General features: G+C 29.5%; 1 protein-coding gene across 4 annotated transcripts; it reads right to left on the bottom strand.

The window, feature by feature from the left end:
* Positions 1-831: 831 nt before the first annotated feature.
* Positions 832-25,044, bottom strand: LOC122715411 (sodium- and chloride-dependent glycine transporter 1-like). 4 transcript variants are annotated; one of them, XM_043937582.1, is made up of 12 exons: positions 24,435-25,044; positions 21,302-21,584; positions 16,279-16,335; positions 13,749-14,004; positions 9,885-10,043; positions 8,484-8,691; positions 8,045-8,216; positions 7,238-7,594; positions 6,591-6,800; positions 5,503-5,844; positions 4,669-4,903; positions 832-2,801 (listed from the first exon to the last, which is right to left on the bottom strand). In XM_043937582.1, the coding sequence occupies exons 3-12, from the start codon at positions 16,294-16,296 to the stop codon at positions 2,635-2,637; spliced, it is 2,124 nt and encodes a 707-aa protein (XP_043793517.1). In that variant the 5' UTR covers positions 16,297-16,335; positions 21,302-21,584; positions 24,435-25,044; the 3' UTR covers positions 832-2,634. The 4 variants fall into 4 exon arrangements, with proteins under 4 accessions (XP_043793517.1, XP_043793516.1, XP_043793514.1 ...); XM_043937581.1 differs by lacking the exon at positions 16,279-16,335 and having other exon boundaries at positions 13,749-14,001; XM_043937579.1 differs by lacking the exon at positions 16,279-16,335 and having other exon boundaries at positions 24,435-24,860.
* Positions 25,045-26,150: the final 1,106 nt, after the last annotated feature.

Raw genomic sequence — 26,150 nt, 5'->3', positions numbered from 1 at the left:
TTATTTTATATCATGCATGAGCTTGATAACTTTTTAATTAACTTATTTAGACAGTTCCCCTTCGTAAATATGGTTATCATTTTATATTAATAGAGAAAATGAAAATGGAACCCTTCTATACATCATAGCTTAATTTATATTAAATACCACAGAATTAAACTATTTCAAACCATTTCATCCCCTTGATTCTTGTGCCTAAAATAGCCTCTGCCCACATTAATTGAAAAATAATATACGTTTAATACAATATGTATATTATCAAATATTATTTATTATTATTTTTAGCATAATTAATTCGATATCGATATCTACCTACATTCTACAGAATCTACATTATCGTAGAGTAAAAATTGATCTGTAATATTGTTACTTACAGCGTTGAAATAATATGGAATAATATAATTTGTATCATGTTATTAAGATCTTTGCACATCGTAATTATATTTCGTCCATTTAAATTCGCTCTTTGATCTTCCATAAATTCTTTCGATACTCCATTCTATCGCTGAACATATATATATATATATATTCTTCTGACACTCAACAATTTAATCCTTTAAGCGTTGAAACACATTTTTATTGATTTGTCGTAAAAAGTTTCTCAATCTATATTAGTTTCATTGTTAATAACAACAACTTACGAATTAATAAATAGTTTAAAATTATTAGGAGATCATATTTACACAATATAAATAAAACTAATAACAATAAAATTTCCAAAAAATTTCACTTTATAATGAATTTTAAATTGTTTTTCTGTTATTTTTTACAAAATTAATATTGTACTTTCTTAAGTTAACATAATTAAATAGATACAAATTATAATTCAATAATTTCAATATTAATTAATTACTGGCTGAAAAAAATTAATAAAAAAAATTTCTCTCGCACAAAATTTAAATTTCCAAAGATCGTTTCAATTCCATCCGATCTCCATTTCTCCATATTACTTCGATGTCAACGCTGAAAGGATTAAAAAACGATAAAAATATACTACATCGCTATAATCGTCTTAACAAAAATATTTTTACAATCCCTAAAGATTATTACAACCACTCGTTTGGAGGACATCGACGAGTGAACGCAGAAAGAAGAATAGCGCTAATCATCCCCCATTTTAAGAAGATTCACGCCTGTCTTCAAGATCGCATTTCCACATCCCTCCTCTTCCCACTCTAATTTCCTCCTTTAATTTCCCCTTTCACTCTTTTAGAATCTTTCAATTGCTGGACAATTTTTCCTTATTCACTCGATATACCTAGTATAGAAACATTTCGCGAGTCAACATCGAAAAAAGTACCAAACACTCGCCTTAACTAGAAACGTGCTTTACAAAAGAAACGAAATATGGCGATTAACAACGAGTATATGTACATATTCCATTATGTATATGTATATAATATATATATATATATCTGACGACAAAAATTGTCCAGCGGTTTATATCCAATGAAAAATTCAGCCTGAACGATACGAGAGTTGCATACATGTAAAATCGCGACGAGGAGGAGGGATTCGAACGCGAATCCCACGATTACGATGACCGCTAAATCGAACACGCCTAAATCTCACGGAACGTCTAAATTGATCCGCTATGCAAGTTAACGTTATCTTAGATAAGATTATCTTACACAGAAGCAATGTAATCGTTCGGTGATCGATCGACCCAAATAGTTAAGGGAAAATCGTTCGTTTCGCATCTAATTTATCTTTAATTGAATTGTATATTCGCTTCGGCGTGGATAGCAATAAATAACTTTCTTCGTTAGAATACGATTAAATTAAATTTCCCTCTTAGCTTTACGCTCACTTCACTTTTCTCTGTCTCCTTGTGAGTCTCCCCCTTCCTATCCATTCTATTCTTATGTATACAATCGAAAGCAGTGGAGTAGCGTTTAATTTTTCCTATATGATTTTTATATCGCAGCGCGTTTTCTTATTCTTTTGGAGCGTCTTATTCACGATTTTCTCTTCAATCGATAGTTTTGATTTCTTTTTCTTTTCTTTTTTTTTTTTTTTTTTTTTTTTTTTTTTTTTTTTTTTTTCAATCCATCCATTTACGTTTCACGCGAATCGCTGGCGCCTAATGATCTATCTATCTACTATTTTATAATAACGAAACAATATTATTTTGCTAATATCAAAGAATAACAACAATTTTAATTTATCCTTAAATATTCTTACCAGTCTATGTATCGTAACTACAAAAGAAGAACAAGGATATCAAATATATTTATATAATGAAAGAATATACGCATTTGTAAAAATTTAAATTAACAAATAAAAACGTAACGATACGAGACATTTAAAATTGTTACGTGTAATAACTAATATGGTAAGTTTTGTTGGAATTCAAAATTACAATATAACACGACAGTGAGAGATTCGATTATATCAAAAAATACACTAACTATTCCCATCTTAAAAAAATAAATTCATAGGAATCTTTTTTTTTTTTTCTTCTTCTCCTATATGGAACATTCAATGTCATTCAGTGTCGTTTGACTGCCACTCGATCGATCCATCGATTGTGTTATCCTATCCGCGATATGCAACTACCTGTTATTGGCGTGTTGTGTCTTTGGCAATAGAGGTCTGGGCAGACTCGTCTTTAGAGATAAAATGAACATCGTGTCAGACTTGTTGGGATGTGATCAAGTCGGTTTTACTAGAATTCTTGAGAATCGACGGCCCAGGAAGTTTCTGAGCGGTGCCGGATGTGCTCGAGGGTTGCACCATCATTGGTTGACCGTTCACCAGTACTATGGTGTCTCTGACGGAATTGTATCCTCCTGGTGGACCTGTATTAAATTTAAATTAGCATTTTTTTAATATGTCTAATGAAAATCTATTAATCGATTCTTTTTTGTAATTTAGTTTTAATTCAAAATTTATTGAAAAGGATATTCCAAGAAAATTTTGAGTTCAATTAAAACTTAGAATAATTATTTTAATGTAGATATTTTATATTCGTGTAAAAAAAGGATGAAAGTTTTTAATAATTAAAATATTTAATTAAATATAAATCGATTCTTCATCGATGAAATTGTAACTCGTTGTTTACAATATCGTTAATAAATTTACTTTCTATCTGCATATTTTGCAACAACTTGTTTAACATGAAATGTCATATATTGTTACCGATAATTAAGCAATAAATTTTATTATAGTTAAATATATCAAAATAATATTCAATCGATGCTAAATTATTATAACATATTAGATTATTAAAATAAATCAGAGAAATTTTAGAAATAGAATGAAAATGTTCAAGAATAATTCAATCAATCAACTTCCTATCCAAAAATATTACTGGAACCAAACTTAAGACCTTGACATCTAACAATTCTGTAAATACTCGATTAAGACGTATTTCGCTATCGATTATGCGTAGGAGGTGACCCTTGCATGGAATAATTCTTGATCAACTTAATAATCTTGTTGTTTGATAGACACAGAAATTATTCAAATAGTATTCGAGAGAAATTTATTTAATTGTAATATTCGAAAATTTTAATTTTAATTTTCGAAGTTATAGAATAATAAAGAATATTAAAAAAAACTCTGGATATTTTATATATTTAAAATTTCTATCATTAGAAATTCGAATACATTTTACAAAAGAAAAAAATATTGTAATTTTAATTGTTCATTCATCATCTTTTTAATAAAAAACCTTCGTTAAAAAAAAATCCTCTGATTTGTTAATATATTTGTAAGAATATCTTGAAGAATCTTGAAGAATACAAGCTATTATACAAGCTAAAATAAATACATAAAATCGTATATAAAAATGTTGTTTGAAGTTTGTTTAAATTATAGGTTTAATATTCCTTTAAATGAAACGAGACAGAGATAGAATGGCCTCGTTTACTTTGCTTCATCAAACTTCAATTGCTTATAACTTATAATTAATAAATAAGTCTCAATCAATATTATATATAATATATTTTTATATAGTTATTATATTATAGGTATTATATTTTGATTTCTAGAATCTATCCAAAAGTGCATTACGAATGTATTAACTCTCATATATAATCTCACTACTTATATCTTATAATATCTCTATTATCTGAACGTTTATATTTTGATATTTTACAATTATATTATTTTAATTTACTAATTTTAAATTTTAAATATTTTAAATTCTATACTTTATCCTTTGAAACATTTATAGCATTAGAAAAAGAATTGAGATGATTTGAAAAAGAAATAGAATATAATCAATATATTAAAAAGTTTATGTGATTTAGCAGTAAATAATCTGGATTCATAATTAAAAGAACATTGCATCACATTGCTTTGCAATTATTCCATTAATCTTTTTGAAATATAATATGACAATTATGAAAAAAAGGAAATGTTATATATGAAAATTTCTTTAAACAATTTCATACTACTATGAATTTAAAATCATTTCACACCAAAATACTTTCAAAAAAATTCAAGTATAATATTATTACACTTTATTTTACACTTTTATTTACAATAAATTTCCTAATATTTTTGCAAAATATTATCATTTAGCTTATTATATCCGGATTAATTCGTTACCAGTCTTATTTAAATCCGATTAAAATTATTCTGTTGAAAATCACGATCCCTACACGTATACCGCATATAATAGTTATACACAAGATTAACGCTTAATTAAATCTGGATTACCTGGTGACGGCGTGTGAGTGAGTGTTCTCGACGGAGTGGAAGGATTTCTGTTCGCTGGACCCCAATCGGAAGTAGGCTGTAAAAGCATCTTGGCGCGCCACCACACGTTCTTCCCGTTGCTCTTCTTCGTTTTACCTTTGCCAGGCCTCTGGTACGATGGCCTATTGTCCAGGTCGTCGTCGTCATCGTCGTCGTCGTCGTAGGCGGAACGTCGACGACGATCCCTCAATTGGTTCTGTGATAAATTTATTAATAAATATTGGATACGGAAATTTCCATAAAATATTTTGAGAATATTAACGGGGTGGATGATAAAAGAAATATGCGAAATAGAAAAGTGTACGAGACTGTTCATCCTTCTGAGATATATTTCATTATATTTGACTATTATATTTGATATAGTCTTGTCTGAATTTTTCTTTTATATATACTTTAAAATTTGAATATTATTAGAAAATTTTTTACACATTACAAATATGATGTTTGTTTTGCTTTTAAGATGATATAATTTATTATCAGATTATTAATCGTGATACATTTACTTCATGTTACATTAATAAAACTATTTCCACGTTGCAATTATAGATGACAAAACACTGGATAAGTAAAAGAAATTCTGTTTATGCAATTAAGTACTCTTATAATTGACGTTTCAATAATCGATATTCCAATAATAATCGACATTCCATTGTATACACCAATCCTGTAAACTTCCACTTCAACTTCTTCAATTTCAAGAGAGCAAATACTTTAAAACGTAACGTTGCGATATCATTTTTTTTTAACGATGATCGAAAAATTTTTTTTTTTTTTTAATTTTATTTGAACACTTACGAGGGCCAAGCCAACGATGACCAAAACTGGTATCATACCAACGACCCATCCGACAATGTCCGCCCATTTTGGATAAACGTAGACACCGTATTTGAGAGGCTCGTATTCGACCCAGTTGAAGAAGAGGATAAAGAAAAGAGTGGCTGGTGTAATCACTTTCCACATCCAAGTCCAGAAAAATCTCCAGAGGCGGCTACGAGGTCCGATCATTTGCTGTACATCGTCGAGAAATCGATCCGCGCCGTAAATCCAGGCGACCAAGATGCACTCACCGATGGCTATTAATAAAACCGACCAATTCGCTGCGTATTTGTCCATCAATTGCAACCAATACATGCCAGCCTGAAAGTATGAAAATATGACATATAATATTTATATGATATTTAATCACAATCATCTTTTAATTGATTATTATGTTTTTATAATAGAAAAATATATATATAATAATTAAGATACTCTTATTTTAATCCATAAATGCATTTTTCTAATTTATATTCAAAAAATGTGTCAGAAAGAATTTTGTTTTGAGAGGAAAAGGAATTTAGCTAGGAATGTAGTTAGCTTTTTTAAATGGACGCAATGGAATACAAAGGACACACGAAATATTGGTATTTTTTTATATAAAATCATATAATGCATCTCGATATTTTCTATAAAAAAAAAGTATCTATTTATATTGAGAAAATTTATATCGAATCTTAGTTGGCTTAGAAGATATTTTAACTTGAAATTCATACAATTTATATATGAAAGAAAAACAAGAAAAATGAAACGCGATACTCTATTGTTTTTGCTCTTTTTATTTTAAAGAATATCGGGATTAATTTGAAAATAATTGAAAATAATTCCATGAAAAAAAAATAATTTAAAAATACCTTTATATGTTGTTCCATGCATTTATAAAAATCTAATTAATTTGACACATTTTTTTGAATAACGAATAATTCGAGAAATATATGATAAAAGAAGAAGAGAATCTTTTTATAAAATCTTTTCTACGCTATTCTACAAACAATTGTAAAAAACATATATAATAATACATTGCTCAAGAAAAGAATATAAAGTAGAATTTTTTTTTGTAAACTTACATTAGTAGTAAAAATAATTCCACCAGCATAACCAAACACGGCTGCCGCCAAGACAACCCATAATTTGTAGTTTCTTAATGCTGGAAAGGCATCGAGAATTGCTGTGGTGACGGTTTCCATCAAAGCGAATTGAGAATCAAGACCCAAGGTGAGGAGCATCACGAAAAAGAGCAGCGACCAAACTGGTGCGACTGGTAAACGTGCTACTACCTATTTTTATTATTTTTATATTTATTTTTTTTGTCATCATGCATATATCAATATATATTACAAATATTATTTATTTATAAAGATAAATAAAAAATATTAATAGATGCTAAATACAAAATGTATGTCATTTTTCCAAATTTTCACAAAATATAACAAATAAAAAATTTCTTTAAAAACAGATCTATAAATATATTATCTATATTTATTATAAAAATAATAGAAAATCATTAAAGTTGATAAAATACGTGTATTATCTCAGAAACTTATATCAGAAACAGAAATCATGGAAAGGAAATTTGAAAAATGAGATACAATGAAAATAATTATTGATTAAGATTTGTAAAAGTATTAATATTTATTACAAAAAATTATTATCCAAAAATAATTTTAAGTAAAAAAAAATTTAAAGTAAAAGAAGACATATTAAATTCACGTACCTCGGGATACACTATAAATGCTAATCCAGCACCCTGGTCGACCACAGACGCCACCGGAACCGCAAGCTCGTGAGCGAGGAAACCGATCACAGAGAAAATTACGAAGCCAGCGAAAAAGGACGTGCCGATGTTGCTGACGGCGACGATTAACGAATCCTTGTAGCAATTGTTGGTGAATTTGTTGTAGGAGCTGAGCGTTATCAGACCGCCCCAAGCAGGACTCAAGGCGAAGAATATCTGCACAGCGGCATCGCCCCACACTTTCGCGGACATTAGCCTTTTCCAATCGGGTGTTAAGTAAAAGAGAATGCCCTCGTTGGCGCCAGGAAGCAAAATTCCACGAATGAAAAGAGCGATCTGCGAACAAAACGTCGAATCGAAACGTTCCACCTATTTTAAAATCCTTTTCTTGCTATCCAATGCTTTTGGGATTGATGGAAGAATCTGTATTGAGAGGTTGATTCGAAGGAAGGAAAGAAAAAGTAAGCGTTCCGATTTCTAATAGGATTCTAAAGAAGAAAGAATTTAGTTTTAAAAAAATAATTTAACTGAAGAAAAGATTGATAGAAGAATTAAAAGGAAGTATTATGATAAGTATTTTAATTAATAAGTGATGAAAAATCGTGCTCAGAAATTAAAGAAGATTTTTAGATTGAGAAAAGCGTTAGTAAAAATTAAGAAAATTTGTTTAATCGATGTGATAAAGAGTAGAGAAGTGCAGTAGAAAGTTATATAGCAGGGACAAATACAATATTTTCCCATGAGAAAATAAGAAAAAATATAGAATAGAATTTTTCCAAAGTTTACCAGAACAACGTATGGGAAGAGAGCAGTGAAATAGACAACCTTTCCCGAGCTTTGAACACCTTTGCTCAGGCAAAGGAAGACAATGATCCAAGCTAGTAAAAGATTCACCGCCATCGAGGGTCGAATGGCTCCTGTCTCCTCTATACCGCTACTCATCCCCAACACGTGATTGCTGCACAACACATTTCAATTGATATACCATCAAATTATTTAATTCATAATTAATCGATCGAATTTTCGATTCAACTTTTATTGCTTATTAACATCGATCGATCGAAATAACACGAAACTGATGACATTTTTTTTTTTTTTCAAAATCATAAGACATCGACAAAAGGTTGTTCATCTTTATTTTTTATTGAGGATGCAGATGTTTTAGATTATAAGAGATTATAATAAGAGAAATGTATAAGATAGTATTTATTTATACGATTCTTACTTAAAATATTCCTCAGCCGGTGGTCTTCTAATGGCACTAGTGATATTTTCGAGAGTCAGGCCCATGGAGGCCATCTGGGTGGAATTTAAGCATTTCCTTTTGAAATAACTCATGTTTTGAGACACGCACGCCTCGGCAGCTTCTGGCATGAAGCAGTCTTCGGTACTCCATGCTGGTTCGCACTTGCTCCATGGCAGTTTACCAGCTCCTATATAATTTTATATTATAATATAAAATAATATAAAATTTTATAACAAATGCACAAAAAAATACTTTAACACGTAAAATAGACATTATCTTTATCGATCTTGTTGAAAGAATATATCTAATACAACAAATGTACAAAAACAACATTATATTTATTCATATAATTTTAATTTCTATTTAATCTGATCCTGAATTCATGATATAAATAAAGAAAATTTTATGATTCGAAATAAAACGAAAATTAAGATATAGGAATAATTAGAAATTGCGTAGGAAGCTTTGTTTTATAAATTAAGTAAATAAAATTTAAATATTTTCCAAATATAAATTAATTAATTCTCTAACATATAATAATCTATTCATTCATATCTAACTAAGAATTAACCACTTGTATTTAAAAAGTACTCAAATTTGATTTGAGTTGAATTTTTTTGAAAAAATTTTATTCTGTTTTCTTATATTTTTATTTCGAACTTGAATTTATTTTATACATACAGATGTGTGAATTAAATAGAAATTAAAATTATATGAAAATTCGTATGTTACAGAATATGAATTATAGATTTGTATATATATATTCTGTATATATATAAATTCTTAATCTATTTTATTTTTCTGTGATCACACATTTTCCAATAAAAAAAAAAAAAAAAAAAAGGAACGAAATTCGTAAGAAACCTAGATATTCGTCGACACATTCGAAAAACTAGTAACATAGATTCAGTGAGATCAATAATTCACGCTTCACGTCTTCGCATTCACAAAACATTTCAAACAAAGAATCGTTTTCCTTTTCTAAAAAAAAAAAGAAGAATATATCGAATGATATACAGATGATATAAAATATTAATACATCTTTTCATCACTGTTATTATAAAAAACAATGTTTTACATGGAGTAGAATGATTTCAGGAAGGACACATGATATTAGTTTCTTTTTTTTTCTTTTTTTTGTAGAAGATATGTGAAGATCATTAATGTTTTTTTTTTAATGGGATCATATATTTTACTCGTATAAAAGATAAAGAACATGCAAAACGATCTATCTACTGTTCATGTTCCCCTTGTCTTTCATACTTGATAAATTTTATAAATTTTATCCAACTCTATACGAAACAATTTTTAGTATCAATATATAAATATATAACAATAAACAAGCATTCTGTGCGTACACGTTTAAAAGAGAAAACTCACCGGCCACGGAGACGAATATGTAATAAAGAGTCCAGGCGATGATCAAGTTGTAATAGAGCATCACCACAGAACTGACCAACACCATTCCGTATCCCAAGCCGCGCAGGAGGGGGCAGAAGCGTTTGTAAGCTGCCACTGGGCCAAGGCTCGCGTACTGCCCTGGGGGAGAGAATATTGCAAAAGAGAAAGAAAAAAAGGAAAAAGGGAAGAGAATAGACGAAGAAACCGATCGATAAACCATCTGTGCCAGGCCGGCTACCCAGTGCACACCTGCAATTTACACGGAATATCGAATCGCGAGAGAGAGAGAGAAAGAGAGAGAGAAAGAGAGAGAGAGGTCGATATCACAACGGTTCACCGGTTCGCCTAAAAATAACGTTACGTAAGCTCTGGTAACGAGGAACGATCGTTCATTGATCGTTCTATTTCGGTCGATAAACAAGCGTGGCTTGACCTTGGACAAGCATGACCATAAGAGTAAGGTTTGTATGTTCTTACGACATGTGTATCTTGGTGTCTATTTCCGTGTTATTTCAACCTATTCGCAACCGAGATATCTCGTGACGCAATTTCGTTCATGCGAATATCTATTCAGAGTGTCCTAGTCTGTCACGAAATGGAATAGGACAGAAGGTAAAATTGTGTCGAAAGAAAGAATAACATTGATTAATTAAATACAATGAAACTTTTGTGTTTGTTCCTTTGTTCGATAAATCTAAAATCTTTTTGACAAGAAAATGCTTCGTTATCCGTTCAAAAATTCAATATTCGTCGTCAAAAATTACTGCATGATTCACTTTCTGTCATAATGGCTTTTCGATAAATTATTAAATATTAAATTTTTGGTTGAAATTGTATTTATTTAAACTCTCATTCGAAGGAGAAATTAATTTTTATTATTAATTTTTTCGTTTATTTTTTTGTTACTTTTTATTGAAAAGATTGATTTTATGTTCCTTTATTCTTAAAAAAAACGAATTAATGATGAATGTAGAATTCATTTTATATAATATATACATATATATAAAACTGACTAATTCTCGATTACTTATTCATTATTCTATGAAAATATATATCGTTTGATAAAAATGTAATATAATATTTAAAAAAATAAAAACAAATTCTTCAAAAAATAAATTTTATGTTTTTATAGATAGAAATTAATTTAACTGATTAAAAATTTTGTTTCTTTTATAATTTTGCTAATAATCTTTAAAATTTAAGTATTCTATAAATTGTTATTTCATATATATTTTTCATTATATTATATTTTTTATAATATTCATATTTTGAAATATTTTTTGTATTTCATTTTTATTAGATAAAATAAAATCTACTCCAAAAAATATAATATTTTTACTTTAATAATTTAGAAATAAACTTATAAACTATCTTATAAATATTATAAGATATATGTACTTTGGTAGATATATATTTATTATAGATCACAAAATTGATGATTTGTTAGATATATCAGTTCTTCAAAGTGATAATAAATGGATGAAGATATCGCGCTTGTTAATGGAAGACCACGCAAAGTATTTCTCCCCCATATATCAATCATATTTTATCACGAAACATCTTGTTTATAATAAATGAAGAATTAAATAATTATATTTTTTTCATCTTTCTTTTTTCTTTTTTCTTTTTCTTTATTCTTCCAACATAAATTGAAAACAATTAATTTCTTGCAAAGTTTGATTATAAGTTCTATCAATTTAAAATTAATTAATTATTATTTTAAGAAATAAAATAAATTTTTTAAAAGGCACAATTTATTTGCAAGAATCTCGAATAACTGAATTATACGATATAAATGATTTAAAATAGAACCACTTTGCAAGACCAAAATAACTTTATTCTTGTTCTGAGCACGAAGCATGAAAGATATTGCATGTTCTTGGAAATCGACATTTATTTGTTCTGATCAAATAGAAATAACATCACTTCCTCCCATTTCCCGTTTTGTCAAATTGTTATATTACTGTCATTTATTTGATTTGTTTCCGATCTGATATTCTAATATTTATTCTTTATTCATTTATTCACGTGATGTGATGTGATAATACATTTACGAGTTTAATAATTTTTCGAATTATTTTGATGTCTTATTATGATTAAACATGAACATTGTAAAATTTTTTTATATAAGCATATTGCTTTTAAAACACAATATTTTATACACAATTGAAAATATAAGTTAGTTAATATAATAATATGATATTATGTGTGCAATAGAGATTATTATAGTTATCAATCTTTATTACGTCCATTTTCAATCATCAATATAGTAACGAGAAAAAAGAAGAAGATTGATATAAAAACATTCATTTCGTTCTTTGTTTTTATTTTTCAATTATTTTTCGATGAAAATTTGAAATTTGTATTTATCAATTCTTACTCTTTGTTTTATATTAAATGTTTATTACTACTTTTAATAAAGCTGCTTATAATAGATGCTCTTTAGATTTCCATTAATAAGCCAAACGTGAAGTATAAATCGATAGGAAACATACGTACATATTAAATAATATCTAGTTAAATTCAAAAATATCTTGATAATAAAATGAAAAATTGTGATCTTGATAATAAATGAATACATAACATATATAGATTTAAGTACAAGTTAAATAATTATTATAAAATAAAAATAATTAATCACATTTTATTTCTTTTTTACAACTTTGAATTCAAGTAAATTACTACAAAAATTATTTTAATGCTAATTTGTGTATCAATGAAATAGATTATATTTTTTACTCTAAAACATTATAAAAATAAAATAATTAACACTAGAACTACCAAACAAAAATAATAAATGATAATAAACTTTAGATTTTTTATTTTAAAAATACAGATTTGTTTAGGAAAATTAATATTTCATTTTATTAAAATTGAAATATAATTATACAGAATATTATTATCAATATTCGTTCAAGTATTCTTAGAATACTTTTAAGAGTAAATTAACATAAAATTATAATTGATATAAAAAATTTCTGTTAAAGCTTATTTATTAAATTATAAGTAATAGATGTTTGTGTTAAATGAAACGAAATAAATATACAAGGATTTATAGATAAAAATCTCATAAAATACTTTTTTTTTTGCAATCAAAAACATTGCAGTCTTTTTTTTTTTTATTAAAAAGCCATATGTAATAATATTCTTTATTATCATATTAAATTTTATGATTTACAATTATGCAACAACAACAGTTTTAATAAGTAACTACTTATTTTTAGCTGTTATTATCAATGAAACAAAATGTTTCACAATTTTTTGAAAAAAAAAATTAAATTAATATGAATTGAAATAAATAATTTGAAAATCATTGAAATGCAAAAATATTATCTCAATATTTTCCAGTTTTTTTAATTTGTTATTTTTTCAAAAGATTCTGAAACATTTTATAAATATTTGTTTGACTATAAACAAATATAAACAATTCATTGCAAATTATAAATCATAAAATCTTCAAATTGAAACTGATGATAACTAATGGTAGAGAACACTATAACAGAATCTAATAGAAAAAATAGCTGCAATATGAGAAAATGAAAAATATTCCATGAATTTTTTATCCATAGCATGCAGACTATCCATCTTCATCACACAGCTCTCCTTTTATTTTCACCTCATCTTTATTTTCGCTTCATTTAATACGAACTAAAATTACTTATAGCTTAATAAATTATAATTACTTAATATTTCCATTTTACATATCCACGTACAAAACACACAAAGTTATTAGACAGTTCTAACGTTATTCCTAATTTTTCCTTTTCTATATTAAGCAAATTATTATTAGCATTATTTTTCATACTTTTCGCATCGATGAAACAAATTATGTACTTTGCTTACCTAAGGAAAGCTCCATGAACATTAGAGGCAGTCCCGCGATAATGAGCATCACTGTGAACGGTATTAGAAAAGCGCCCCCTCCATTTGAGTAGCAGAGATACGGGAACCGCCACACATTGCCAAGGCCGACGCTGTATCCCAAAAGAGACAACAGGAAGTCGAATTTCCCTGTCCATGTACCACGTTCCGGATGTTCGTCCTCGCCGGCCTGCAACGGTGCTTGGCTGTTCGCCACCGAGTACTTGTCTTCGTTCTGCTACAAACGGTACATGCTTTTATTTCACTCTGACTCGTTTATTGTTATATAAATCGTCGTTACTTTTTTTTAGTAAGTTCGATCGTTTGAAAAAGGATTAAATAGAATTTACACATTTTTGGATATTTGTGAAGATTCATATCAGTGGTTCTCAACTTTCGAAACTTTTTAAAATTACAATCTTATATTTTTTACTCAATATTTAGGCAATTTTATTACATTTGAATATTGGAAAATAGTTTGTTTTTGAATATTAGAAAAAATGTCTCTATAAATTTTGAATTTATAAAGCAAATAATATAAAAATCTTTGTACAATGTATGAAATAATGAAGTTTAAAAAATTGAGTATTAAATTACAGATATTTATTCTCTAGTTGATATTATTCTTTAAATGATTAAATTTTATGTTACATCAAACCAATTACATTCAAATCAAACCAATTACATCACAAATTTTAATAATAAACCTTACATGCATATTCAATCGAAATTATACCTTCGAAATTATAAATAATTAGGGAAAATTAGGCGTGACAGGATAAACTTACCTTCGTTTATGGCGGATGAGAAATTGTAACATCGTTAAGCATCGAATTAGGTCAGATCGTGAAACGTTCTATATATTTTTCCTTAACTCTCGTATTAACTTTGAAAATCCTCTGTACGGAGCATTCCCATCTCTCTTTCCCAGTTATCTTAATTATATATTCTTGGTTTGACTTTGCTCTTCGCATTATCGATCACTGAATTATTACCCTCGAGATTTAGAATCGAGATAACAAACTTAAAGTCGAAAATGGTTGAGAACCACTGTGCATTACGTGTTAAAATGAAAGATTACGAATTTTCGTTATTTTATTTTTTTTTTCTTTTTTTCCTTTTGGAATTGGTAATTCCCCAATGATCTATGACTCGCCATTGTGCAACTGTGTCACGTAAATGAAGTTGGAAAAACTAAAGTTATAATTTATTTACAAGAGAATCTCAAAAATAGCGAGAATAGTAATAACTATTGGAAAATCACTAACAAATTCCCTCGACGTCTCGATCCTTTGTGTATCTTAATTTTTTGTCATTTTTTGATCCGATACATTCCGCTACATTCCGATACATTCAGCAACTTAATTTAGTTAACATTGTTTTGGGACACGCATGTCAAGTGCAATGTGGGCTTGATTTACGTACATACATTCTGTATGCGTGTAATGCGTGAAAGCATGAACGGTGATGTGACATTAATAATATTTTTTACGAAAACAAAATGTGATTAGCTATTGGCATTTTAATTTATTTTTGTACACTAAATTTTATTCACAGAAAAATATTTCTTATTCGTGAAATATGTCAATAATATGACAATATAATATTTCTTTTTTAAAATTATACTTTTTATATCTTCATTTAATAATAATAATATAATATAATAACAACAACAAAAACATACACGATATTCAAATATTTAAATAAATAATATCTTCTTGCATAAATTTCAAAAAGCAAATTTCAAAATAAAATAACAAATATCTTAACAGATGATACAAAAACTTACCTCGAAATTTTTCATATCGTTAGTTTTAATAGATTTTAATCAGTTTACTTTTTATTTGAAGTGAAATTTTAAAATAATTAAGAGTAATAATTATAAGAATGTTTTTATATTGATATTGTAAATTAATATTTCATAATGTCATTAATGATTTATATAATTTTAAAATAATTATAAAATACCAATCGTATCGTTCGAAAATTATTATTATGAGGAAATTACAATTTGTTGATATGATGTACAAATAATAATTTCTTTTTTATTTAATCACACAAATACCTTTGAAAATCGATATAATGAGCCTGTTCGAAATTGATTTTCCAGAAAAATGACGCGTATTTCTAATCGAGATGATCCGCGTTCCGGAAAAATTACATTAAAAGTTCGATGAGATATTTTAAAATTGTTAGGTTAGGTTATACTAGCTCAAAAATTTGTGACGTTTATATTAAATTTTATACGATATTAAAAACGATTGGATATTTATATTGGAAATACTTAGATATTTTATATAATTTTTTTAATATATCAATATATATCGAAAGAAAAATAACATCATTGAATAAATATTTTCTTTTTTTCCTTTGTATTATTCGACGGTCGTAAAAGAATCGAATTTATTAAATCGAAAAAGACATTGAAAGCGATCGAAAGCAAATGCTTCTACGCATTACTAATACATCAACTAGCAGTGTGTATGCATTTTAATTATTTTCTATCGCATACCTTGCTTTTAAATTCCATTTAACAGGATCTCTTGGACATTCTCTCTTTCCTACGTCTCTGTGTAATTCATTTAATGAATTAGTAGTATACTTCTTACAACTCGCGTTTTTTTAGAAATTATCTATTCTTTTAAAAATATGGAATTTCTTCCTTGATATCAAAAAATTAATACAAGATCATGAATATTTTTTTTTTCAACAATTCATCTTGGTTATAGAAATAGAGAATTTATCTTATGAAACTTTATTTTTTAAATTTTATTCTATTTATTCGTTATTTTATAAATATATAATATGTGTTAACATTAAACAATCCAGATATATTAATTATAAAAAATTAATAAAAAAAAATGAAAAATGTGTTAACATTAAACAATCCAGATATATTAATTATAAAAAATTAATAAAAAAAAATGAAAAATGATATGTAATATGCATTCATCAAGAAGAAAACTGATTCGATATTTTATTATTTGAGAAAACATAAATTCTCTTTATCAGAGGGTAACTTTATCCATAATTTCTTCCAATTAAAAATTTTATCACTTGTAGCACTTTGCTTCTAAATTTTTAAGAATTATATTCCTCAACTTTAGATTAAAATGAAAAATTGTATTCGATTAATTTTCTTTTACACAAGCAAATGAGATTCGGTTTATGGTTATGGTAATAAATAATCTAAACTTTTATACGTTTTATACTTTTATCGAGGCAAATTAATTATTAGATTACTACGCTGGTCTAATTAACGATTAAATATCAAGAATTTCGTAACATAACAATTTTAATTAGTTTCTATTAATTAAGCTAATTAGTTAGCTTTTATTTTATTTTATTTATATTAAAGCAAAGAAATAAATAATTGTGTTATTAAAATTTTCTTTCTTCTTCAAATAATTTTTTTAAGCATTTATGTTTGCTTGTTTTTTGATTCCAATTTTTATTACCATTATTCATGAATAATTGATCCATTATTCATGATTAATTTACTCTACTCCAATATCCTTGCATCGTCACATTAATAACGTGACCACTATCTTGTTTTTCAAACATAAACCGATTTACTTTCAACATTACTCTTATTACATCACATCCAATTTTCCACGAAAAAGAAGCTATTCCATTAAACTTTGCTTTAATGATTACCTATTTAACGAAAAAATAAAAAAAAAAAGAAAAAAAAAGAAGAAAAAAGAAAAGAACAATAGTAATAAATCGCCACTCCAATTTAAACAGATTTTAATCAATTCAAGCGCAAAAGAGAAATTCTCCGCGTTAAGGGACTCTTGCAAAATCTTCTCGTTAATCTTCCTTTTACTTAAGCCCGTTACGAGAAGGAGTTAACAATTTGCAGGGAGGACTATTTTCGAAGAAAGATTTTCATTCAACGACTATTTTCGTTTATCCGTAATTGACGTTCGCATTAAGACCATCTGTATTCCACGTGACATGAAAATGGTGATGGAGAACATTTTTACCTCAAGAACATTTGGTTTTCGCGAATCGATTAAAAGCCGAGGAGCCCATTCAAGGAAATTTCATTTTCGAGATGGATTCCAGACTCCCCTGCCCGACTCTGGCCTATCGATTTATCCTCGAGCACAGTTCCCTCTCGAGAACATCAAACTCGATATTCCACGCGGATTCGAATGAAAATCCTAAATCTGAGGCCTCGACGAAATGTCAAGTATCGGGGATTGGACGTCGCGACCGAATTCCTCGAGTTTCGCGCTTCGATGGTTCAAATCGAATGACTTTCCTTGCAATTTTTCAGAATATTTCTTTTTTATCTTTGGAATGCCATTTCGATGAAAAACTAGTTCTACGAGTATTTATACGTAGGCCTTTATCATGGAATGCGTTACGGTGGAATTAGTTTTGTGAATAGTTTTGCATAATTTTATTGGGAAATTTGTTACGAATTATTTACGAGGAATTTGTTTGGAAATAGTTTCATGAGCTATTCCGTGGGCTTTTACTATCGAATGTATTACGGTGGAATTGGGTTTGCATATATTACATGGATATTGAGTAAGAAGTTTCAGTTTCTTTCTGGTGATAAAATATTTTTTTTTCTCCATATCTTTCTGGTGATAAAATAATGATAAAATATTCTAATAGTCAATATGGAAAAAGGTAATGGTTATAAACAGAAATATATAAATATTGTAATGAAAAATTATAATAAAACTTATTTGAAATATAAAGGAAATTTATTTTTAATTCAGATCGTTATTGTTAGTTTCATTTTGAAAGGAAACTACTAATTTTTGTACATAGTACATAAGCTGAAATAATTTAGAATTTAAAATTTATTACACTATGAATTTTTTATTAATGTTTTTCTAATTCAGTACAAGTTGTTTATATTAATCTCCAATTTGTATTATTATTAAATCGATTTTTAAATAAAATACAATTCTCAAAAATAACAATTATTTTCATCGTTTGTAAAACGAATTTCATCATGTGATGCACTTAATTGCTTCTGATGTATTAGAATAATTTTCGAATTAGGAATACTGTAAAATTTTGCTTTTCTAATTAGAAATCGTATTCGAGAAAATTAACACCTAATAGTTAATGACTCTTGCAATTAGTAAGATATCTAGTAACACAAATTGCCAATTTAATTACAAGCAGTTAATAACAATGCAATAACGAATGCTAAAAGAAATATATATATCGATTCAATGTTAATGCGAGATTGCTGAAAATTTTCCTCTTATATTTTTAATGCAAAAAACAAAATGCAATTGAAGAAAAAATAGGAAATGTTACTACTTAAAAAAATTAAAAAATGATAAAAAATAGAAAACTTATAAAAATGTCAAATTTAATATAAATAAATCCAAAATCGATAGTTTGTTTCATTATAGAAAAAAATATATAATCAAAAATAACTAATTCATTTTATTATTTAAAATATCTCTCATTTTTGATTAAAAAATATTTCAAATAAAAAATCAATATTTTCGAGACATTCATATTCTATATTTAATTAATTTTTTTTACATATCAATGCATATCAGAGATCATATGAAAGTGACTTTTGATTTTTAAATAGAATTATATATTTAATGCACTATTCTATATATATATATATATATATATATATTAAATGCATTATAAGCGATGCATTTCTATTCGATGCAACAATTTATTTTTTATTATGTCGAATAATATTTTAATTTAAATTTCGTAAAAAAAATTGATGTTAATTAAAAAATTGGGAAAACATGAATGAATATGTCTTTTATATAATACAATATAATTCAAGTTAAAACATTTCCTCCACTAATGATTTATTTTTTACGTTTTGATATAAATTATTTAACTTTTTTATAGAAAACAAAACTATCGTTCCATCAGTGCTTTCAAAAATATCAAAAAAATTAATAATATCAAAATATACGCTTCTCGAAATTCACCACTCAATTTTTATTTGAAACATTTTTTGATATTAAATTTTTTTAATTAAAAATAGATAAAAATACTATATAATTGTATAATTTTTTTAATAAAACAACATTCTAATACATTCTCCACCTACTACTCTTCCATGTTATATCCATCATGTTGATAAATCGCGTACGAAACAAATAATTAAAAATTATCCTTTTTTTCTCCTCGAAAAACTATGCATATTTGACGCGTTTTGAACGAAGACGATGCTCACAGATTCACGAGAGGACAAATAGAAGAGCAATCCAACGGTAAACTTTCAGGTGTCTGCAAAACGATGCAAATTCAAAGCGACGAACCGAGAGAACAATGGTTTTTTGCGAGATTGTGTAAGTGTCATGTAGAAGAAGGGTTTAGCCCAAAGCATCCTGAACGATTCGTAGAAAGCTTCGTAGTTTCTCAGTGTGCGCGCGCAATTTCCATAATTCGAGTTTAAATCGGGGAAAAAAGTCTCTACAACTGCATTCCTCGCCGAATATTTGGATCCATCGCTTTTTCTCTCTTTTATTTCTTGGTCGTCATTTAACCTTCACTACTTTTCCTACCTATTTGTCCAAATATGTATTTCGGTTATTTCTATGTAGGGCAGTGATTCTCAACCTGTAGATCAGAGATTATGAAGGAAATTAAAAAATATTTTCCGAGTAAAAGTAGTGATTGGTTATTTTTTGTAAAATCTTTTACTGTTTATTTATTCTTATTTATATTAATTTAATTACTATATTCTATATCAAAATGATATTCTTGATTTTTTTCACTTTAAGTAGGAGATAGAATAAATTATTACAAATTGTTTGAATATTAGAAAGAATAAAAGAAAAATCGCGTTTTTTCCATAGACTAGCTATTATTTTTATAACTTTTTTTAAACGATTTTTAATATTTATTTATTTCAATATAATATATTGTTATATACATTGTTATATTCTATAAAAATATTAAAGTGATATTTTTGATTTTCTTTACATTAAAGAGAGAGAATTGTAAATTATTTGAAAAACGAAGAATTTTATAAAAATTTTATTTATTTTAATATAACTAAATGATCATGTTTTTAAAGGAGGATATAAGAATCTTCGATTTTTTTTTTATTTTATACGAGCAAAGTTATTTATCGTAAGTTATTTAAATATTATACAAAAAAAAAAGAACCTAAGAATGAAAATTATTTAAAGAGTGAAAGTTATTTAAATATTATACAAAAAAAAAGAACCTAAGAGTGAAAATTGAACAATGCGAATTGAATTGGTGATAAGTGCACAAAGATCTTATCTGATAATGAGAATCATCGTGTTTCTGTGTATTCTGGAATAATTTTAATAATTAACAATAATGCAAAAAGTTTATAAATATTGATTTATCCGAAAATGAAGCATGAACATGATATTTGAAATTTATTTTCTGAATGAATTTTTAATGCAGAAGAAAAGAAGAAAAAAAATGATGCGAATGAAGGAAAATAAAAAAAAATTCAAATGATCTTTTTAATCATTCCATTTAATCGCGTGTGATTGTATTAGTTTTTTGAATTAAATAACAATTTAAATAAATTTACTTACGTCCCAGCAATCCAGATAGGGACGAATCCTTGGTGAGGACTCCTCCATTCTCCAAACTGGCACCGAACGTATCTAAGAAGTCAGACGAATCTTCTCCTCTTCATGCTCTGAGAATGTCTGACAATTCGTGTTGGCGCATCTGTTCTCGATATATCGATGTCCATTGTTAATATACGACTTCGTTCGACCGGCAAGCCTTTGTGGCTCCCGTTTCTACCAATTTTCTGCTCGAATTTTTCTCCTCGATGCTCATTCTCCGTATCTTCGTCCCTTTGTCTCTCTTCTAAAACAATAGACAAAGAGACTCGATCAAAATTCGATTTCGATTTAATCGTTCGATCACAGATCACGTGATCGAAACGATTAAAAGAGTGAAAGTCATATACTCAAGTGACAAAATCAATCATCTAAGAAACTGACGCTACATAATTGATAAATATTAATATAAATCCCGAATTAACAATAAATTCTGAAAAGAAATTAATAGAAGTTTATAATAAAATTCTTTGCTTTTTTTCTCATCTCAATAGCGATCTCTCTCAAATCGCGAGTTTATTCTACATTTAAAATAATTTACTAATATTTTTTTTATTTTTTATTACTTTTTATTTTAATTTGTCGCGTTTCTTCGAATGGATTCATCTCCAAAAAAATCGGTACCGGAATCGGAGAGATAGAAAAGTGAACTGAAACTCCTTACGAGGAACGGCCAGGCCGCTAAACAACAACTATTAACGTTCTAATTGCTGTTATCGAGCACACAGATACATTGTCGTGCAATAACGTAGTTACTCCTTCCAACTGGTTCGCCGCTTTGTAGCTGACAGTTCGGGTCACGCCGTATTTCTACACCGCCCACTATTTCCATCATTCCCTTTTCTCCCCGTTAATTGCGGAATTCCGACCAACGATAACTTCAATCTCTCGTGGAAATATCCTTTATATACACATCGATAAATAGCACCTGAATTAACGTCCTTTCCGAACCATTTGCAATTTTCGGAAAAGTGTAGCTAGTTTTCGAGGATGAATTATAGTCGCGAAAATATTTCACTATCTCTCTCCAACTAGAATAGAATATCTTGTTAAAATTAATGCGCATTCCATGACAAACCTTCGTTTCGTTAATCGATATTTATGAAAATAGAAATTATATAATTTATGTTAATATAGATGAAATCATTGTATATCATTGATCATTTGTGTCATTGATACATTGAAATAAATTTAATGTCGGATATTGTAATCGATTAGCTAATAGGAGGAGCGTGTATTATGTAAGGATGAAATTTTCGTTGGAAATTTTATATCGCGATTAAATTAAATTAATATTGTCTGAATATAAGATGATATAATAATTTCACAGGACGTATAAATTGCAGGAAATTGATTGAAACAATCGGATATTCGAATTACTTGATTGATAGAAAATATTCAATCTCTCTTCAATTACCTAAATCTATTAATTATTTCGTAACATTAATTGCTCTATTAATTTGTGTTTACGACTATTATTCTCACTACAAAAGCACCAGTTCGAATCCTCGAGTTACCACCATTAGCATTTTAAATCTAAACAACGACGTTCTCCATCAGTCTTTAAAAAAAAAAAAAATAATCCATCCCACGGATCGATTACCTTAACCAACCTTCATTTCCGTAATCTATTTTATAATAATATCGTTCTGAATGATCGTCACATTTTCAACAAAATGCACAATTTCCGCTGGAAAACAACGGATCCCTCAAAGCAACTTGGAACATTCCACTGGGGTGGTTTCCATCGAAAAACTTGTTCGCGGCGCAGAACAACCCGGAGGGGGGATGAAAACGTGGCGTGAATCACTTATACCGGATGACAACGCAATTAGAATTAACCGAAGGTCCGAGCGAAGGCCTCGATTGGTCGGTTTCGATCTTTCGAAAGAATTATTCGAGAAGAGATTATTCGATAAATCGAATAATGGAAAACGCGGAATAAGAAGATCGCGGTTATGGTATTATACGATTCGAGGAAATCTTTTAACGTCTGCTGTTGACCTTGTCCGTGGCAGACTTTCGTCTTTAACCTCTTCATCGATGGAGAGGTGCGACTCGAGTGCACTCTTGCTGCGCGAAATTTCGTTTCTTCATCGGCATGCCGTGAGACGATCTTCGTAATCGATACACGAATCATTTTTAATTTTGCGAATTCGAGGAAAATTTTCCAATAATTTTGGAAATGCATATAATTCATTTAATTCGAAGATAGAAAATAATTCGTAAGTAAAATAGACTCAATGATTCAATTTGGAAGAATTAACGTCCATTTGATAATATTTATTATAATATTTATGATAATTTTTAGGAGGAAGGGATTATTTTCGAATAATCTCAATAAAATTTAATAATGAAGGGAATGGAAAAGCGGCGTGATAATTTTCGAAGTATTTTCTATTTCAAAAGGGATGAAAATAAAATGTAAGGATGAATTAATGAAAAATTCTTGCATCCCCAAGCGATGGTAACTCGAGCGCGTTTAATGCACGACGTCACCAAAGCCACGCTTAAATGTCACTCGGCTGGTGGCCATGGTGGCAGTTCAGTACGCTACACACGTACCTTGCCTCACGGTCTTACGTAAACTCGACAGTGCATTCTGCCTTCACGAAATCTGTGTCAGTGGAACTTATTCCAAACTTGCACGCGAAACTTCACGTAATCGCACATCATCGCGATCGAACTACTCGATATATCTAACTCGAGATCGAATTTACACGATAAACACGCATACAATATATCATTCCTGTTCCAAATAACGAAGGAAGGAAAGGAACTCGTCGAAAGAAATATCCGCACAAATTCACCGCGTGAACAATTTTTAATAAACCGTAAAATCGGTTTCTTTATACCAATCTTGGATCGAAACAAACACAAACGAGATAGATACCCTACCCCTATATAATTATGCTATCGAACTCGATGCAACTCGTCTGAAATCACGGAACTCTCCCCAATTCTAACCCGCGATCCGAGGTTACGTAACCGAGTGGCGTTCACGTTCACGAGTGTCATGAACGGGTTCGTTTCGATCCCGGACAAGAATCAACCCTCCCCTCCCTCCCCCTCGAAGAGAATCGCAGGTCGCACGCACCTGATTATGCACGGTGACGCAACCCGATTCGTGGACATCTTCCACTGGGGATCCACTTGGCCGGTGGTCGATCAGCTGTCGTCGCGTCTGGCAGCTGTGCTCGCGCTGCCATCGGAGAACTTGGCGGAGCCAAGGTCAGAGACACGCACTGTCACTGGTTCTCAAGGTCACAGCTACGAAGCGTACCAGGCGTACGTCCACGGCACACGAGACAACACACTCGGATCGGTGGATGGATTACCGTTGAGCCGTTTCTTATCCCTCCTTTATCCCTTGTCGCACCAATTATTATTCATCATTTTGCTACATCGTGTTGCGCCGGAACCGGAGACACCGAGACGAGCGGAAAAACCACGGGAAGACGCGAGATACACGAGGAATCATGCGGTGCACGGAGAGTGGAAAAGAAAAGGGAGAGGGGAGGGGGAGGGAGGAGGAGGAGGAGGAGGAGGAGGAGGAAAGAAAAGAAAAAGAAAAAGAAACGAGAGAAGATGTGAAGAGGAAAAGGAATGTATAACGCGAAGAGAGGCGAAAGGTGGATAAGAGACTAGACTAGAGACGCGGCGAGACGTGACGAGGCGAGGCGAAATGAGACGAGACAAGACGGACGGACAGACAGACAGACAGACAGACAGACAGTGGAAACGGTCCGTGCCCGGGCAGCCAGCCAGCCAGCCAGCCTGCCTGCTTATGGGAGAGCTTTTCTACTTGCAGCACCCCCAGTCGACCCTGTCGAGCCACGAACTCGACATCGATCGATATTACTGCTCCTGCGAGCTGCGTCCTACCCTTGCATTTTCTCTTGCCACCTACTCTCTCTCCACCTTCTGTGCCCACCTTCCCCTATCGTAGCTATCGTTTACACCGAAACTCTTTAACTCTTCGGAATACTCGACTACTCGACCTTGCGTCGCCACTGTCTCTCTCTCTCTGTGCGCTTTTTCTTTTCTTTTCTTTTCTTCTCTTTCTTTTCCTTTCTTCTTCCCTCCGCTCTTTCGCTTTCAATTTTTCTCCTCCCCTCCCCTTCGACATTCGTCTCTCCCTCCATACATGGATGGTTCGTTTATTGTGCGTGCACGTGTACCGTTGGTGATCTTGCTGTTGATGATGTAATTAGCGGTGTTTGCTCTTTTGATTTAGATAAGAGGGACTCGTGTCTTCTCCCTGTTTCTTCTCGACTCTTGTCGCGGCGCTCCACTCGTAATTGCCCGATGCTTAAGAGGATCGTTTTCCGTGAAGATTCTTCTTGTTTTTTTTTTTTTTTTTCAAATTTCCTTTGTTCTTTTGTTATGTCTTTCTCTTGTTTTTTTTTTCTTTCTTCCTTTCTTTCTTTAGATACCTTTCTTTATTGACAATACCTTCCAACGTGTGCAACGTGTTTTAACTTTCGATTGTTATGTTCACGTTCCCTTTTGAATGGAATTAATTATGCATGTATACGTTAATATATCGATTTAATATATCGATTTAATAATACGTGATGTTTCGTATTATTAAACCTTATTGGTAAAACGTGATTAAAAAGTGATTTTTGGATGTGAGAATAAATTGGAAATTAAATGGGATTAGATTTTTTCAACGTTCAACGTTTAACGTTTTTTTGAATAAAACGTTAACGTCGAAAATAATGTTTCGTGCGCATGCACTCAACCGCGTGTCGAGTGCACGTAACTCAGTTTTGTGTGTACTTTGCATTTGTTTCGACGGGCGGTTAAG

This window comes from Apis laboriosa, unplaced genomic scaffold, assembly GCF_014066325.1.
Source record: "Apis laboriosa isolate Shangri-la unplaced genomic scaffold, ASM1406632v1 scaffold35_cov144, whole genome shotgun sequence".
In the NCBI taxonomy this organism is placed as follows: domain Eukaryota; kingdom Metazoa; phylum Arthropoda; class Insecta; order Hymenoptera; family Apidae; genus Apis; species Apis laboriosa.
Note: the sequence above shows the minus strand (reverse complement) of the source record. Positions and strands in the feature narration are given on the sequence as shown.